This window comes from Neofelis nebulosa, chromosome 8, assembly GCF_028018385.1.
Source record: "Neofelis nebulosa isolate mNeoNeb1 chromosome 8, mNeoNeb1.pri, whole genome shotgun sequence".
NCBI lineage: Eukaryota > Metazoa > Chordata > Mammalia > Carnivora > Felidae > Neofelis > Neofelis nebulosa.
Window position 1 is genome coordinate 64,139,351 of NC_080789.1, and position 19,057 is coordinate 64,158,407.

General features: G+C 41.5%; 1 protein-coding gene across 9 annotated transcripts in view; it reads right to left on the reverse strand.

Annotated features, from left to right (window-relative positions):
• The window catches only part of SCN8A (sodium voltage-gated channel alpha subunit 8), a 179,612-nt gene that overhangs the window by 46,704 nt on the left and 113,851 nt on the right, over positions 1 to 19,057 (reverse strand). For 5 of the 9 annotated variants that reach the window (XM_058742723.1, XM_058742726.1, XM_058742721.1 and 2 more), the window contains exons 12-13: positions 16,008 to 16,403; positions 1,578 to 1,710 (exon numbers count right to left, since the gene is read on the reverse strand). In XM_058742723.1, coding sequence (XP_058598706.1) covers positions 1,578 to 1,710; positions 16,008 to 16,403 — 529 coding nt within the window. The remainder of the gene's footprint in view (positions 1 to 1,577; positions 1,711 to 16,007; positions 16,404 to 19,057) is intronic. The other 4 variants (XM_058742728.1, XM_058742725.1, XM_058742727.1 and 1 more) reach the window with 1 other exon arrangement.

The following is a 19,057-nucleotide window of genomic DNA, read 5'->3' on the forward strand; positions in this document are numbered from 1 at the left end:
CACATGTGAGAAGGGAAACACTCGAAGAGTTTTTCTTTCTGGGGGTTCTCCCTTTACCACAGACGCCCCTCCTGAACTCTTTTTCTCTGAGTAGAAGTGGTATTGGGCTTAAATGACTCAAAAAATAACTTGTTCCAGGGGCGCCTGGGTGGCGCAGTCGGTTAAGCGTCCGACTTCAGCCAGGTCACGATCTCGCGGTCTGTGAGTTCGAGCCCCGCGTCAGGCTCTGGGCTGATGGCTCGGAGCCTGGAGCCTGTTTCCGATTCTGTGTCTCCCTCTCTCTCTGCCCCTCCCCCGTTCATGCTCTGTCTCTCTCTGTCCCAAAAATAAATAAAAAACGTTGAAAAAAAAAAAAACTTGTTCCAAGGACACCAGGACAATTCTGACTCCCCTTACAAAAGGAGGGGCTGGGGCGCCTGGGTGGCTCAATCGGTTGGGCGTCCGACTTCAACTCAGGTCACGATCTCGCGGTCCGTGAGTTCGAGCCCCGCGTCGGGCTCTGGGCTGATGGCTCAGAGCCTGGAGCCTGCTTCCAATTCTGTGTCTCCCTCTCTCTCTGCCCCTCCCCCGTTCATGCTCTGTCTCTCTCTGTCTCAAAAATAAATAAAACGTTTAAAAAAAAAAAAAAGGAGGGGCTCTGGGTATTGTGGGGTTAGCCTGGGGGTTTGAACTCTGAAGAACAGCAGTCTGAGGCTTCAAGAATATTCTGGATCTACAGTGGGACAGCTCAGCTAAAGCAACATGAATCAAAAGAAGAGGATTCATGCAGGATCAGTCAGAATCTTGTGAGAGAAAACCCAGTTACGGAATCTACGTCTGACGAAACAAAGGGGAGCCTAGAATACAGACCACAACCGGACAGATGGGACACCCGCTGGGGGGCTGTGGTGTAATGGAAAATCCTGACATTCCTCAGCGGGCCAGGCTGTGTCACGGAGGAGCCACCTAATACGAAGTTCAGGCACTGACAGCAACACTCCTGCAGATAGGCTATGATTCAACAGCGGCTGCTCTTTTCCTGTGGCACAGAGCGCCGGAATAAGAGGGGTTTCAGCTTACCTATTCACACATCAAATATATTTATGGGTATGTGGGGGTGTTTGATGAGAGGCAGAATTAGGTGCAATCAAAATGCACAGTACATTAGTCCTTCAGGGAAAAGCAAAAGGGTTGTAGGGTGCTAAAAAGGAAAAGAGGAAGGTATGTTTTGGGGTAGAGGGCAGGAGGGGGGTTCCATTATTTCGTATCTTCACACTTCAGTCTATATCCTTTGTGCCTCATATCACCCTGCTGGCCCCTCGTGACAATTACAGTCTTCTTGAGATCTGCTAGCTCACTCTTAAATGTCATTCCTTCATACTTCTTATCTATCTGTATACAATGCTGGCAGCAGCTTTGAAGTCCTTATTTGATTCTCTGCATGCAGACATGGGATGCTGGTTTCTATAACAAGTAGACTATTCCTAAAGTTCAGAGTCAATTTTTGCAAAAGTCAGGCCAAGGGACAGGGATTATATTTATCGTGAACAGGACGTAATTTTATCTTGGTGGTCTGGGCTGACATCAAGGGCACATACCTTCTACTAGTGTATTTGTAACAACACTCAATATACTGTTGATTCTGTCCTTCCGTCCATAGGAGGCCAGTTGGTCCATGGAAACTAAGAGAGATCCAGGGCCTTTCTTCTTAATTTCCACCTCAGTTGTAGCCTGAAAACAAGAGTAAATCAGGTGAGTAAAGTCTTATAAAGGTTAAAGCTGGGTCATACTGGACAAATTGTCCAGAGTGTGAGCACAAACATATGCTCTTTATAACATCTTTTTACTTTGATCCTACAATCCTATTAACCTCAAGAAGTAGAGTGAAACATGACCACGGATCATCCTTAGCACTACAGATGAGATGACCAAGTTAAGTTTGTACAAACCTACAGTTAACCAAAGAATCTGGCTGGGACCCAAACGCCTCGTCTGGTCAACTCCATGCACCCGGTGCAAAGACCACATCTTCCGGGGCAATGACATCAGAAGGAGAACCTGAGTTTTCCCATCTCAGTCTCATATCCACAGCATTTGGCTAGAATTTGGCCCCATGATAAAATAAGTCGAAGTCACCTCTATTTGACATTTCATTAAAGGGCCAAGTCCCTGATCACACTGAATGCTATAGATGTTGCTTCCTCCATGGGCAGGGGCACCATCACTCTCTCAAACTGTCACTTCTAAATGTCAAACCTGGGCCTAACTGAATGTTAGCAAGTTGAAGTTCTACCCCAAATCTCCCCCAAGCCCCGGTAAAGAAATATGGTAAGGGTTTTGCTATTTTATTAAACAATTTTTTTTAATGTTTATTTATTTCTGAGAGAGAGAGACAGAGAGAGACAGAGGTAGAGAGAGAGAGAGAGAGAGAGAAACACAAGTGAGGGAGGGGCAGAGAAAGGAGACACAGAATCCAAAGCAGGCTTCAGGCTTTGGGCTGTCAGTAGAGCCTGACACAGGGCTCTAACCCACAAACTGTAAGATTATGACCTGAGCTAAAGTTAGACACTTAATCAACTGAGCCACCCAGGCATCCCTCACTATTTTAACTAAATATATAGCGCTACATATGTTTATCTTGCCCTTGTTACAGTCTACTTTGTAAGTTAACCTGCAATGTTCAAATTCCCAAACAAAAAGGGCAGAAAACACCATCGGCGTGTCATACAAACTGTTTTTTACAAGTTCCATTGTGGGGAATACTGGTAGGGGAGATTATAGCACAGTGTTTCTTAATGTCCCTTGCCCGTGCTCTCTGTGCCAACCTGCATATGCTACATTAGGCCAGGCTCAATGCAGTGGATTAAAAGCTAGCTTTCAAGTAACCATGCCGTCCACTATAACACATCATCCAGGTAATGTTGGCGGTCCCTTCCACTGTGAAGGCAAGAAGACAGACACTCACCATTTCTCAGAGGACAGGGAGGATACATGTTTATATGAAGCTAGAAAAGTCAGTCTGATCAGTACCAGAATGACACTAGCTGTTTTGAAAAGAAAATAATTGTCTCTGGAGAGCTACATCCAAAAGGCTTTCTGTCCTTAGGTATGTTTCGATTTTAAGAACTGTACAGAAGAAAGTATCTGGCACATCATAATTTATCTTATTACAGCGTTTCATCAAGCTGTTTCACGGATTCAGACATTTGGTTTACCACTGGGTTTTGTTCTGTTTGACAGAGCTACAGAAGAAATGGAAAAGAAAAAGAACTGATTTCCTTGGGAATTCCTGGCTGTATTACTATACAAACAACTGTGAATGTAACAACGACTTGCTGACCATTACTGTCAGGTCATAATAAGATATATTTCTCTGGTGAGCCACTTTCTGCTCCAATTCCCAGCCTGATATTCATGACACCTAATAAATCCAATTAGACTCCAATTTATTTTATTTTATTTTATTATTATTTTTTTAAATTTTTTTAACGTTTATTTATTTTTGAAACAGAGAGAGACAGAGCATGAACGGGGGAGGGGCAGAGAGAGAGGGAGACACAGAACTGGAAGCAGGCTCCAGGCTCCGAGCCATCAGCCCAGAGCCCGATGCGGGGCTCGAACTCACGGACCGTGAGATCGTGACCTGAGCTGAAGGCAGACGCTTAACCGACTGAGCCACCCAGGCTCCCCTAGACTCCTACATTTTAAAAATGACAATCGTCTAAAAATGAACACAGAAAGGCCCCATACGGTGGATATTCTTGTTTCTGGCATTTATTCATTCTAAATTTTTACTGAGCTGCTCTCTGTGGATCTACAGTACACAGTAGGTAATTTTCATAATGCTGACTCTGAAGGTACTGTAAGATCTACTGGACTGGCTGATTCATCAAGAAAGGATGAAACTGCATTTAAAAATTGCTTTGGTTCTCCTCTTGCACTGTTGGTGGGAATGCAAACTGGTGCAGCCACTCTGGAAAACAGTGTGGACGTTCCTCAAAAAATTAAAAATAGATCTACCCTATGACCCAGCAATAGCACTACTAGGATCTACCCAAGGGATACAGGAGTGCTGATGCATAGGGGCACTTGTACCCCAATGTTTACAGCAGCACTTTCAACAATAGCCAAATTATGGAAAGAGCCTAAATGTCCATCAACTGATGGGTGGATAAAGAAATTTTGGTTTATATACACAATGGAATACTATGTGGCAATGAGAAAGAATGAAATATGGCCTTTTGTAGCAACGTGGATGGAACTGGAGAGTGTGATGCTAAGTGAAATAAGCCATACAGAGAAAGACAGATACCATATGTTTTCACTCTTTTTTTTTTTTTTTTTTTTTTTTTTTTTAAATTTTTTTTTTCAATGTTTTTTATTTATTTTTGGGACAGAGAGAGACAGAGCATGAACGGGGGAGGGGCAGAGAGAGAGGGAGACACAGAATCGGAAACAGGCTCCAGGCTCCGAGCCACCAGCCCAGAGCCTGACGCGGGGCTCGAACTCACAGACCGCGAGATCGTGACCTGGCTGAAGTCGGACGCTTAACCGACTGCGCCACCCAGGCGCCCCTGTTTTCACTCTTATGTGGATCCTGAGAAACTTAACAGGAACCCATGGGGGAGGGGAAGGAAAAAAAAAAAAAGAGAGAGAGGTTAGAGAGGGAGAGAGCCAAAGCATAAGAGACTCTTAAAAACTGAGAACAGGGGCGCCTGGGTGGCGCAGTCGGTTAAGCGTCCGACTTCAGCCAGGTCACGATCTCGCGGTCCGTGAGTTCGAGCCCCGCGTCGGGCTCCGGGCTGATGGCTCGGAGCCTGGAGCCTGTTTCCGATTCTGTGTCTCCCTCTCTCTCTGCCCCTCCCCCGTTCATGCTCTGTCTCTCTCTGTCCCAAAAATAAAAAAAAAAAAAACAAAAAAAACCAAAAAAACCATTGAAAAAAAAAAAAACTGAGAACAAACTGAGGGCTGATGGGGGGTGGGAGGGAGGGGAGGGTGGGTGATGGGTATTGAAGAGGGCATCTTTTGGGATGAGCACTGGGTGTTGTATGGAAACCAATTTGACAATAAGTTTCATATATTTAAAAAAAATTGCTTTGGTTCTAAGTATATCTTACTGTTTTCTGGACTTGCTGGATATAACAAGAGATAAATTCTTGAGACTTTAGTAACATTAACCTTAAAGTTAATAAAAATGCTGTCTAAAGGAACTAGTCAAATCATTAGATTATTATTTAGTGGTATCTATTTGAAAGCTAAAATAATTTTTAGCTTGGATTAAAAACTCCACATAAAGAGAAGTTTATCCCCAAACTTAGTATTAAGATGGAACAATGATTATCTATATCTTTCTACGTAAAATGAAAATAAACTGTAACAGGGATATGTGGTGACAACCTCTATAATAACGTTAAAATTCGTTCCATACTAAGGCATGTTATAGAACATATCTTAAGTTTCAAAAAAGAAATAAAAAAGACACCAAGAAAAGGAAGTTTCAAAGATCATACTTAGGGAACCTTACAGGGTAAAAAGAGAATTCATTATGTCACCTTTTTACACAGGCCACAGCATCTACCACAGATCCAAGGAACTGGTTCCACTGAAAAGTCTTGTGGTAACAGTAAGACATCCAGAAAAATCCCTTAGGTTTATAAATGAAACAACAGACTTCTAAAAGTCCACAGATCAAAGCTAAAATCATTAGAAAATACTTTGATGATAATGAAAATAATCCATTAAGATTTATGGGATGCAGCTAACACCATGGTTTGAGAAAATTTTACAGCACTAACTGCTATAAAAGACGTAAAATCAATGCTCTAAATTTCCACCTTAAGAAATAAGAAAAAGATCAAATTAAACTGTGGGTAAGTAGAGGAGAGAATATAATAAAAATAAGAGTGGAGATTAATGAATTAGTAAATGGACAAACAATAGACGATTACAAAGGGCAAATGTTGTTTTTTAAAAATAGATTAATAAAATTGATAATTCTCTAGCAAGACTGACGAAGAAAAAAGATAGAAAACACAAATTATCATTTTCAGGAATAGTAATGGGGACATTACTACAACTCCTACAGGCATTATTGGGATAATAAGAATATATCGTAATTTTAAGTTGAACCATCATAAGAAAGGAGGCTTCTGTACAATATTTATAGTAGTCAGAGTATAATAAGATAGAGTATCATAATAAATAAACCCAAAAATTTAAGTGGGCTAACCTAACAAAAGAAAAAAAAAAAAAAGGAAGAATAATTGCCAACAACTTCAAGTCATATCACCTTGGATAAAATGAACAAACTTATCAAAATACAACTTATCAAAACTGATAGAAGAAGCAACAGAAAATCTAAATAGCCCACATTAGAAATTGTTAATTAAAAAAACCTTACAATAAAGAGAACTCTAGTCCAGATATCTCTACAAGTGAATTCTATCAAACATTTACAGAAGAAATAATACCAATACTAATACCAATTCTTTCAGAAAATAGAGAAGGGAATACTTCTCAACCTGTTTTATAAAGTTAACATAACCCTGATATTAAACCTAACAAAAAACATTACAACAAAAGAAAATCAGAGACCAATATTCCTCATGAACGGTGGTGTGAAATCCTTAACAAAACTTGAGAAAATAGAACCCGTCAATATATACGAAGATAATACATCATGACCAACAGGATTTATCCCAGGAAAGCTAGTTTCACGTCAGAAAAAAAAAGTCAATGTCATTCATCACTTTAGCGGAATAAAAGAGAAAAAAATATCTGATTATCTCAAATGCAGTAAAAGAACATTTGATAAAATTCAACACCTCTGCATAATAAAATTTCTTAGCAAGCCACAAATAGAACATGGCAGTTCCAATCTGATAAAGAACATCTATGAAAACCTATAGCCAACATTATAATTCTTGCTGAAACATTAAATCTTTTCCCACGAATAATGGAAACAAGGAAGAATATCTGCTTTCATCATTTCTATGCATTTTGTATCTGAAGTCCTAGCTAGTGCAATAAAGCAAGAAAAATAAATAAAAAGCATAAAGGTTGCAGTTGCTGTTAGTCACAGAAAATATTATTGTGCATGTAAAATCCCTATGAAATTTGCAACAAAAGACCTAATAGAACTGAGATGTTAATTTATAAGGTCATAGCATTCAAAAACTAACTGTATTTCTATGTTCTGACAACAAATACCTGAAAATAAAAAGGTTTTAAATTATACCTTTTACAACAGTATCAAATACTACAAATACCAAGGAATAAATCTAATGGAAGATGGGTAAGACCTCCACTACAAATTATACAACTTTGCTGAGAGAAACTTGAGAAGACTCTAATAAACGAGAATAAAACCACATTCACAGACCGAAAGATTCAATATAATTAAGATGCCCATTATTCCCAAATTGACCTATAGATTCAGTGCAATCACTATAAAAATTCTAGGCTCTTCTGAAGAAACTGACCAAAAAAAAAAAAAAAAAAAAGACTCTAAAATATATAAAGACACGTGAAGAATCTAGCAAAATAGCAAAATAATAGCAAAAAATAGCAAAATAATCTTTTTAAAAAGATCTGAAAAGCAAATTAATCTCTTAAGAGATTGTTTCATGATCTTTAAAATATTTTTTGTTTGGAAGGCTTATGCTATCTCATTTCAAGACTATAAAGTTACAGTAATTAGACAAGCGTAGTATTGTTGTAAGCATAAACAAATAGATCAGGGGAACAGAAGAGAATCCAGAAACAGACCCAAACATGTACATCAGTTGATTTTTGACCAAGATGCCAAGTCAGTTCAGTGAAGGAAGGAAAGTCTTTTTTTTGTATTAATACATTTTCTTAATGTTTTACTTTTTGAGAGAGAGAGGAGAAAGGGAGAGAGAGTGTGCACACACACAGAGGAAGAGCAGAGAGAGGGTGTCAGAGGATCCGAAGTGGGCTGTGTGCTGACAGCAGAGAGCCCAACGAGGGGCTCGAAGTCACGAACTATGAGATCATGACCTGAGCTGAAGTTGGACGCTTAATCAACCGAGCCACACAGGCGCCCCAAAAAGTCTTTTTAACAAACAGTACTGAAAAACTAGATATTCATCCAAGTCAACTCCTTCTAATTTCATACACAAAAATTAACTTGAGCTGAATCAGAGACCTGAATGTAAAACCCAGAACTGTGAAATTTAGAGAAGAAAATAACTTCACAATTTGGGGTAATGGCAAATTTTCCTAGAAGAAAAAAAAAAAACCTGATACATTGGATGTCATCAAAATTAAAAGGTTATGTATCTGATAAAGGACTTGTATCCATAACATATAAAAAAATCGAAATGGGCAAAAGATTTAAATCAGCAACTTAATGAAAGATCTATGAGAAGCCAGTAAATACATGAAAAGATGCACATCATCATTAATCAGGGAAATGCAAATTAAAAGCATAGTAAAACAACAGTTTATGCCTACTCAAATGCTAAAACAAAGACTAATATCACCAAGTGTTGGCTAGGATGGGGGGCAATTGGAACTCTAATACACTGTTGGTAGGAGTATTAAAAACAAATAGTGTAACTGTTTTGGAGAGCTGTTTGGCAGTTTCTCGCAAAGCTGGACATACATTTACCATATGACCCAGGAATTTCATTCTGAGGTAGTTATCCAATATAAATGAAAGCATTTATCTGCCAAAAGAGTTGCACAAGAATGCTCTCAGCAAGCTTCTTCATACTACTGAAAACTGGAAACAACGTGAACGTCCATCAACAGGAACATGGACTAACAATTTGGAGTGTACTTATACAATGAAGGACCCAATCAATCAATACTCATCAATAACAAGAAATGAACTACTGATACCCAACATGGATGTATCTCAAAAAAACATCTTGTTGAGTGAAAGAAGCCAAATAAAAAAGACATACTGCACGAGTCCTTGAAAATGAAAGCAAACTAATCTATGTTGATACATGTCAGAAGAGGCTGCTCGGAGAGGTGAGGGGATTGAGTAGGAAAATGTACTTTTCTGGAAGAGTCTTGTGGTACAAAGGGGTTTAGGGGACAATTCTCAGCTGGCCAGACAGCTCCTGCTCCATCACCTTTGTTCCCACACCTTTGGTAACTCTTGGGTGGGGGTTACCCAGTGTACTATTGCGATATTGATCGTGCAGTAGAATTCCTTTGAGAAAGAATACTAAAGTGTGTGTAAATGTGTAGAAAATGTTATTTGTATTATGGAAATAAAGGAAGATCAACCAAGTGAGAAAAGCAAAGGCTATTTATTCTGAGCTTAAGATGGGGAGTCAGCCACCATCACATGCGTTTCGCCAGAGATGCAAAGGCAGGCAGGGGAGTGGGAAAGCTTTCGCGTGGAAAAAAGGGAAGGCTTCAGGTGTGCCTGGACTTCAAGGCTGTTGGCATGAGGGCGCTGCAGCTGGGCTAACTCGAAGCAAGGCATCCTAGGTGACTGATTAGGGGTGCATATTTGGCTTTCTCGGGTGGGTCCGAAGGTGAACACAGAAACAAAAATTAGGGAACTCAGCAGTTATTAATCAAGCCCTGACCACCTGGGGCTGATTGTTATAGAAGGTATCATACCTTCCTGGATTGTCACAAGAGATAGCAGACTGGCTTCCTTACTAGTGTGACTTATGGCAGGCTGGGTGCCTGGGTTGTTTACCAGAGATAAGGGGGCTGGTTTCTCGGGCACGTCGTGGGTGAAAGTCCTATTTTATATATGGCCTGGTCATCGTCAGAACACGCAGCCTCTGTGTATTCATCAGATGTGACTGATTAATGGAGAGAGAGGGAGCAAACATGTGTTCATCACTGTTAGCTGCCTGAGATGATACAAACTAAAACTACTTATGAAGAACATCACTTCAAAGTGCTAAGCACTAACTGGGGGCTAAGACAGTATCCAGAGAAAAATAAATCTGTAGTAACTAAACCAGGGTACACAGGAATCCAAGATGGATGGGTAGTTCCTGAAATCCCTCCTCCCCGGGTGAGGTTTTGAAAGCTGGGACTGAAAGTCTGGGCTGTTGTTTCTCTTTTCAACTTTTACAACATTGAGATAAAATGCACATTACAATAAAATTCCCCATTTTAATGGTTTCAAAGTGTGCAATTCAGTGGCTTTTAGTATATTTACAGTATATTCCAGAACATTTCCATCATACCAAAGAAAAACACAGTACCTGTTTGCAGCCAATCCCCCTATTTTCTGTCTCTATAGATCTATCTCTTCTAGACATTTCATATAAATGGAACCATGTGGGGGCACCTGGGTGGCTCAGTTGGTTAAGCGTCTGACTTTGGCTCAGGTCATGATCTTGCAGTTCGTGGGTTCAAGCCCACACGGGGCTCTGCGCTGACAGCTCAGAGCCTGGAGCCTGCTTCCCATTCTGTGTCCCTCTCTCTGCCCCTCCCCTGCTCATGCTCTCTCAGTCTCTCTCAAAAATAAATAAAAACATTACAAAAAAACTGAAATGGAACCATATACAGTAATATGTGGCCTTTTGTGCCTGGCTTCTTTCACTGAGCATAACGTTTTCAAGGTTCATTCGTGCTGTGGCATGTATCTATACCTCATTCCCTTTTATGGCCGAATGATATTCCATAATAGGGACATGCCACATTTTATTTATCCATCCCTCAGTTGATGGGCACTTGGGTTGCTTCCACTTTTTGGCTATTATGATAATGGTTTTATGAATATTCATGTACAAGTTTTTGTGTGAACACCTGTTTTCAGTTTTACCTAGGATCATATGGTAACTCTAAGTTTAACTTTTTTGAGAATCCGCCACTGTTTTCCAAAGCAGTCACACCATTTTACATTCCCATCAGCGCTGTTGGCTATTGTTTCTTGTGCCAGATTCTAGCCAACTGAAGGCTCTCCCATGTGCAGCAGCTTCAGAGTAACCCTTCCTCCAGAATCTCCTTGGGATAGTTGCGGGGGGGGTGGGTGGGGAGGGTATAGCTCAGTGGTAGAGCATTTGACTGCAGAATCTCCTCGGGATTCTGTCAGGGATGTCTCTGCTCTTGGCTTAGCTACTCAATTCTTATCACTTGGGAGGTAGGGAGAGGGCTTCCTCCTTCAACCATGCTGAGACCCGAGGACCAGAGGAGAGATCACATACTCTTTCCTTCCCCTTCCCTATCTCCTCAGGTCATTTTTTATTCCTGTAAGTGGAGGCGTTTATTTCTTTTGTTTGTTTGTTTGGTCTCACTTTGTTGGGGGAGGAAAAGAGGAGAATTCACAACGTTTTAAAGTCAGCAGCTTCTGCCTTTTTAGAACTCAGCCTCTAAGGAGGTTTCATGTAAAACTATCAGTAACAGAGGAAGCAACAGAGAGCCTCAATTACACTCTTTGAAAGTGAAACTCAGTGCAAATTTGTTCCATTTCTCTCCACCCAAACGCAAAGTTTATTACGACATTTAGCCACTGACTTCCAACCTCCTCAATTGTAGCTGTACTTCTCAAAGAGATATCCTATAACACCTGCAGATGGCAGGTTTTGCCCACATTTCTACCGATCTGCCCAAGGAAGCACAACTAAATCGCCTTCCCATGGAAATACATGAATGGAAATTTATCAGGTAGTTAGTTACCTTTTTCCTGGAACTAAAATTTAGAGCGCTTTATTTTTTTAATGTTTATTTATTTTGAGAGAAAGAGCAAGTGCGCGAGCAGGGGAAGGACAGAGAGAGGGAGGGAGAGAGAATCCCAAGCAGGCCCCACGCCATCAGCTTAACCGACTGAGCCACCCAGGCACCCCTGTAGTAATCTGCTTTAAAATAGTTGTACAGGGGCGCCTGGGTGGCGCAGTCGGTTGAGCGTCCGACTTCAGCCGGGTCACGATCTCACGGTCCGTGAGTTCGAGTCCCTCGTCGGGCTCTGGGCTGATGGCTCGGAGCCTGGAGCCTGTTTCCGAATCTGTGTCTCCCTCTCTCTCTGCCCCTCCCCCGTTCATGCTCTGTCTCTCTCTGTCCCAAAAATATATAAAAAAAACAAAAACAAAAAAACGTTGAAAAAAATTTAAAATAGTTGTACAATAATTTCTTCTCAGACAAAGGATCTTTAAGGTATTCCTTAGAAGGAATACAACCCTCTCCAAGTCAAGCAATTCAGTAGAAATCCTAACGTCCACGTCTCAGGACTAAAAAGGCCAAAAGAGTGTAGGGAAAGAAATGGAAACTGGCTTCTGAACACCAAGAATGGACCAAATAATATGCTTCACATTTTATAAATGTTATTGCATTTAATCTTTACGATTGCCCTTTAGCAAAGGTCCTTTTATCTCTTTTTCACAGATAAGGAAATGGGCTTAGAGGGGTTATGTTAATTTCCCAGGATCACATCAGTAAATAAACTGAAGGACTCAGGCTTTAGAGCTGGTGCAGCGCACTGGTTACTGGCCAGTGCTCCGGAGCCAGACTGCCTGCACTCAAGCCCTAATTCTGTCTGCCGCTTACTGTGTGATCTTGGACAAGCCACTTTATTTCTCTAAGCCTTGGTTACCTCCTCAGTGAAATGCAGACAACAGTAGTGTCTATCAGCTGTGGGCGTTAAATGAGATAATACTTATATATTTGTAAGCTAATACAACAGGGTTTCTGAGTTACGTCTGATTTTTGGATTGTCAGCAGCACCTGCTTTCTCTATGAGTGGTGAGATTCTCACCTACTTTTCCAGCTTAGAGATGAAGGCATGGGAAAAGTCCCCTCATCCTCTGCTTCAGCAGAAAGCAAAAGTGAAAACTCCCAAACCATTGAAATTTTGGGCCTCAGCGGCTCCTGCAATGCTCCACAAAGCATGAGCACACATTGGGAAGCACTCTCGTGGTTCAGGCGCAGGCAAATCAATCCATGGCTGGAGTCACATCCCAAACGTGATTCTCCCCCCCGCCCCCCCTGCCACCACATAAAACATCTTAGTTTATTAATCCTCTCATGAAAAATCCGCACAATCACCAGACAGTCACTGCAGAATCTTTACTCCTTGACAGTAAGAATTGCTACATCTTAGCCTAAGGAGGTATTTGTTGCTCATGTGGCCTGGGCTGCATACAACATTAGTAATATATTGCATTCCTCTAAGATAAATGATAAATGTTTTTTTTTTCCCCACTTCCCAAAGGAGCTAATATTTAAGTGGCCAGGAAGGTCTCATTGGCATCAGGAAGACCTTGGTTCAAGCTCCACTGCCACGAGTCACTAAGGCTTTGAACCTCATCTGTTTAATAGGATAAAGCCACCTACCAAATAGGATGGTTATAAGAATTAAATGAGATCGTGCATATATTTAAGTGCTTAGCATACTATAGCAAGAACCCATATGGTAGCTATAATTATTATGTCATTGTAGAAAGCCGTAAAGAACACAAAAGAGTAAGGGAAAAAAAAGCCACCGATAATTTCCCCTCCTAAAGGCAACCACGGTTAACTTCTGATTAGTCATCCTCTTTCTGTGTGTAGTTTGTCTTTCTATAGATCTGATATCATACCACACGCGGTCTATGCATTCTGGGTTTGTTTTATTGTGTCTTTTTGGCCTATTATTATAACTTACACATATCCCCACGCCATCAACAGCTGAGAAGCACTTCTTTATGGCTTCTAACAATACAGCTTTTCCTGGTTATGAAGCCTTTGGGAATGAAATAGTCGTGCCTATCTTATCTTCCTGCCTCTTTGGGATCTGCCCTCCTGGCCTTGGGAATCCTCAAATCTGTCACCATCATCGCTTGGGACCACAGCAAAGAATCTCCTAAGGGCCTACAGGGGGTGGAGTGTGCAGGCCCCCCAAAACTCCAAAGGCAGCACTCTGTGGAGGCCACAACGTAAGGCAGTGCACAGAGCCTTGCTTCCACAGCCATCTGCTCAACTGCCTCTCAAGTTTTTTTCCCACACAGTCTAACAGAAGCTGCCAGGAAACCAAAAACAAAACCCCCAAATCTGCTCATGTGCCTTCAGCTTGAAGTTCAATCTCCTCCTTCCTGGATACCTTTTCTATACCTTCTTTTCAACAAAAAAGCAAGATGTATGATTTGGCTTAAATATTAAAAAAAAAAAAAAAAGCCAGGATATCAGAAATAAATTTGGTTTTTAACATTTGAGTTGCCAGAACTGTACTGTCCATGCTGACACAACCCTCGTTATCTGTTGACACATTACCTTGTTTTTTTCAGATAATGTAACTGTCTAATAACAGACCGTAAATATTTACTTCTAGATATAGAATTAGGGACAATCAAAAATTACATTTAAAGTAAAGATAATCACGTCTATAATATTTATTTTGGCCAACTACCTGGTTTTGGGGGAATTTTGGAACCACTGTTTGTTATTATTATTGTTCCTACCATAGTTGATATTAAATAAACAGTTTTCTTGAAGAAAAATGGCCATGTGGCTATACAGAGAAGACACTAAAATGAACTGAGAAATGGAAGATTGAGTTTTCCCTAAGACTCTGGCTCTATCAATAATGAGCTATGTGACCTTAAGGAGCCCAAATTCTCTGAAACTACCCCCCGTCTAAAACCAGGGATAATGAGCTTCACTTTGCCAGCCTTACAGAATTTTTATTCAGAGCAAATTAAATAATGAATGTAAAAGTAATTTGTCACTTCTAAAGAGCTATACAAATGTGTGTGTGTGTGTGTGTGTGTGTGTGTAGCACGGGCAGTTATTTTACTATGAAATGAAAAGGCAGGAGAGAAAAGACAGTGTCAAACACATCCTAACTGCTTTTTGAATTTTTATCTGTACGGTCAACAGGCATCCAGAAACGTTAAAAACAGATCACTGTGGATAATTCCACTTTGTCCACTTTTCCTCCACACATGCATCATGCTAATTAAAGGACCGGCTGTCTCCGTGCTGTGTTAGAGGAAACTGAAGTGTTAGGACAAGACGGACTGGCATGCCATCTCAAGGAGTCTATGCCAGCTAAGGAAGGACTGAGGGAGGTTAAGGAGTTAGAGGTACAGAGGATTGGGATCGCTGAGGTTATAAGAATTTAAAACTAGAAAGAAGGTATAAACAGCTTAGAATTTAAAGGAATGTTAGGAGATGGCTTTTCCCAAAGAGGGGAGCCATTATCCAAACCCCTCGACAAGTGATTTTCTGAAGCTATTATATGCAGCTCCTCCAGAGCCTGACATTTGATTACATTTAAAATTCATCTTTTGGTTCCCTTTTTCTTCCTCCCCCATGCACCATGTGTTCTTGCCCCAACCTCCCACTTTCCCCCTCCTTTGATTTCTTTCCATTTCAAATGCTTTTGAATGTCTAGCTCCAGTTCTGCACTGGCTTCCCTAACCTCTCCTTGCCTGGTTCTCCCCGGTGCGAACCTCCTGCCGACAGCATCATGTATGCACATTCCTCTTTGGAAAAATCACACCTCATTCTTACAGAGGAGACTTGGAAAATTATTCTGAACTATATTGCTGTTTTGTTTTGTTTTGTTTTTAATAGAAAGATAAAAGCTTTAAATTCCAGGCTGTTTCCCTATAAGGAGAGGACATGGGAGGGAGAGAAGCGATGGTAGTTCCAAACCGGCTCAGACTTGGTCATTGGTGGTGGCAGGATGCCATTCTCATTCCATCCGGGCAGGATCCGCTGGCCAGAGGCATTCAGTCAAAGCAGGTGGGGGGGGGGGGGCGGGGGAAGGAATACAGGTAGGCTGACAGATACTTGCAAAGATGGAGAGAAAGAGAAAGAGGTAAAGTAAAGCCAAGAGGGGATGGGGAAGGGCAGTAGTCCGAAACAAGGAGGGAGGGGATGGGTGGGGGGAAACAGAGCAGGGAATAAAGTAAAAGGGAGAAGGAGGGGCAGAAGAGAACAACAGAAACAAAGCAGGTGGGAGAAGACAGAAACGGTGGGGGGCAGTGGGGACAGGAGTCGAGAGAGTGGGGACAGCGCTGGGAGCGAGCGGCCGGACCGGAGAGAAGAGAGGAGGGCGCGGGAAAGACTGCCATGCCTAGCCTCGGTCTATGTGTTTACTTCCTTACACTGTCATCGGTAGCTGCCTTATCTATTTTCACCTCTGGCAGGAGCCGCCCGCCGATGTGGGAGCCGGGGCCGCCGATGAGGGACACCACGCCGTTGCAGTCGACCGTGCTGTTGCGCTTGACGCTGCGCCGCAGGCTGGGGAAGATGCGCGACGAGCGGCTGCCCTGGCTGTAGCCGCTGTAGCCGCTGTAGCTGCTGCGGCGCTCGCGGGCCCGGATCGGGATGAAGAGCGAGTCCCGGCGGCCCTCGCTCTCCTCCACCGTGCTGTGCTCGTCGTCTGCGAACTCGTTCTCCGAGCCCGGGTCGCGGAACCGCCCGGGCCCTCGGAAGCTGAAGATGCTGCTTTTGCTGTTGTGGCGAGAGAGGAACGGCGAGCCCGGGATGCTGAGCAGTGACTGCAGGGGCGGAGAGAGAGAGACACACACACAAGAGACGGCGTGAGATGGGAGGCTGACCCCGTACAGGCCCAGCAAGGGCGGTTTGCCTCCCCGTCCTGGCCCTACCCTTGCATTCCTGGTATGAGAGCACACGTGTTTCCAGAGAGCACTTTTCTGGAGGTTGCATTCATACCACTGTCCACACCCATAATCACTCACTTCTTGCCCCATACCCTTGAGATGCATCTGGCTTTGAGCAGGTAGCCATACACAAATTCTACTCCTGTTTGCCCATGCATTACAACGATGCTTTTACCCCGTGCTCTATGTAGCTAACCACGGGGAAAGACATTGGTGTGTCTATTTCGCAGTACTATGAGCTCACCTGAAGTGTGCCTTTACTCAAGTTAGACTCCAAGCCACACGTGGCAAAAAGGCGAGAACTTAAAAGTGCTCTATCATTATTAAAAGTGCTATTCTCTCAATGAGTACATGCCCCGGAGATAAGTAGTATGCCAATAATAGTCTTGAAGTAGCTTTTGTTCAGTTGAATATTATGTATGTTTCCTTCTACTCCATTTTAAACTTAAAAGTTTATTTATTTTGAGAGAGAGAAAGAGAGAGAGAGAGAATGTGAGCAGGGGAGGGGCAGAGAGAGAATCCCAAGCAGGCTCTGTGCTGGGGGGGGGGGGACTGGGGGGAGCAGAGCTGGGGGGGGCAGGTGGGGATTGATTCCATCATCTTTAAAATCATAACCTCAGGGGCGCCTGGGTGGCGCAGTCGGTTGAGCGTCCGACTTCAGCCAGGTCACGATCTCACGGTCCGTGAGTTCGAGCCCCGCGTCAGGCTCTGGGGCTGATGGCTCGGAGCCTGGAGCCTGTTTCCGATTCTGTGTCTCCCTCTCTCTCTGCCCCTCCCCCATTCATGCTCTGTCTCTCTCTGTCCCAGAAATAAATAAAAAACGTTGAAAAAAAATTTAAAAAAAATAAAATAAAATCATAACCTGAGCCAAAATCAAGAGTCAGGTGCTTAACTGACTGACCCACCTAGGGGCTCTCCTCCTATTCCATTTTAAAGTCAACATTTTTTTTTATCACAAGTTTAAATATTTGTAAATTATATAATTCCCAGCGCTGACATCTTGAAATGAAACTTTTATTTACCATTTACAAATTTTTCCTCATTTCTTTTTCTCCTTCATCTCATACTTCCCTTCCATATTCCCTAGAGAATTGTGTGCTAATGCATATTGATATGCTTTACCGCATTTTACTGATCACCTTTGAATACTTTTCTGCAACAAAAAATTATAAATAACTGTACTTAAAATTTGAAAATTTTCCTGTGATCCTGAGTCTCTAAGAATTTTTAAAAATTCTCCTGGATTGGGGCACCTGGGTGGCTCAGTACATTAAACATCTGACTCTTGATTTCAGCTCAGGTCATGATCTCACAGTTGGTGAATTCGAGCCCAGAGTCCAGCTCTGCTCTGGCAGCATGGAGCCTGCTTGGGATTCTTTCTCTCTTTCCCTCTCTCTCTCTTCCCCTCCCCTCCTAGCATATACTCTCTCTCTCGAAATAAACATAAAAGAATTCTCCTGGATTGATTTTTTATTATAATTCTTATTATTAAAATTGATTGAGATATATAAATATAGGGCGCCTGGGTGGTTCAGTGGTTGAGCATCCAACTTCAGCTCAGGTCATGATCTCGCGGTCCATGGGTTTGAGTCCCGTGTCGGACTCTGTGCTGACAGCTCATAAGTATACATTTTATAAGTAATTATTAAGCTTAAAAAGGGTATTTTATTAAAATGTATCTCCTAATGAGTTTTTAAAATAGGTGTTTTGGGGGTTGAAATATTTGTATTATTTATTACTAGAATCAAACATGGCTCAACATCAACTCTCCCTTCCCTTTCTAATATTAGATTTTAAGAGCTCAAAAACCTTATTCACACAAATATTATCTGGGAACAGAATTTTATTGTAGCAATGTCACTCAATTCTTTGAACTCCTTACAAATTATATTCCAAAATCACATAGTAAGCTGTTAGCAAAATTTATCTTAATCAGCTGACAGTCAAATTAGGTAGTCTTTCAACTTTATTGGAAGCAAAGAACTATAAACCAACCAACTTGCCAAATTTGTTACCTAGTTGTTAGAAATATTCCATGTCTTGTTTTCTGAGGATACCAAAAAAGGCTTAAGTTTTTATTAATAATTATATGGGTTACTCTTACAGGGGTTATTCTTTTTCTTAAAGGAACCTTATCTAACCCAAAAGAAAAAGGTGGAATAATCAAAATATCATTACTTTCAATATATCACTGCCAACATTAATTTTTCCAATATTAGTTTTTTAATAAAATAATTTTATCTTATCACATGCCTTCAAGATATTTTCATCAAAACCTTAAAGCCACAGATTTAGCTTGTTTCATTTATAAAAATACCCACTATATGATACAATTAGCAAAGCCAGTCCTTACTGTCAAACCACTTGACCAACTCAGACTTTTTTTTAATTTGAAAATTATGACCTTATTTTTCCATTTTAAAATTAAAAAAAAATTTTTTTTAATGTTTATCCATTTATTTTTGAGAGAAAGAGCAAGCAGGGGAGGGGCAGAGAAAGAGGGAGACAGAATCCTAAGCAGGCTCCATGCC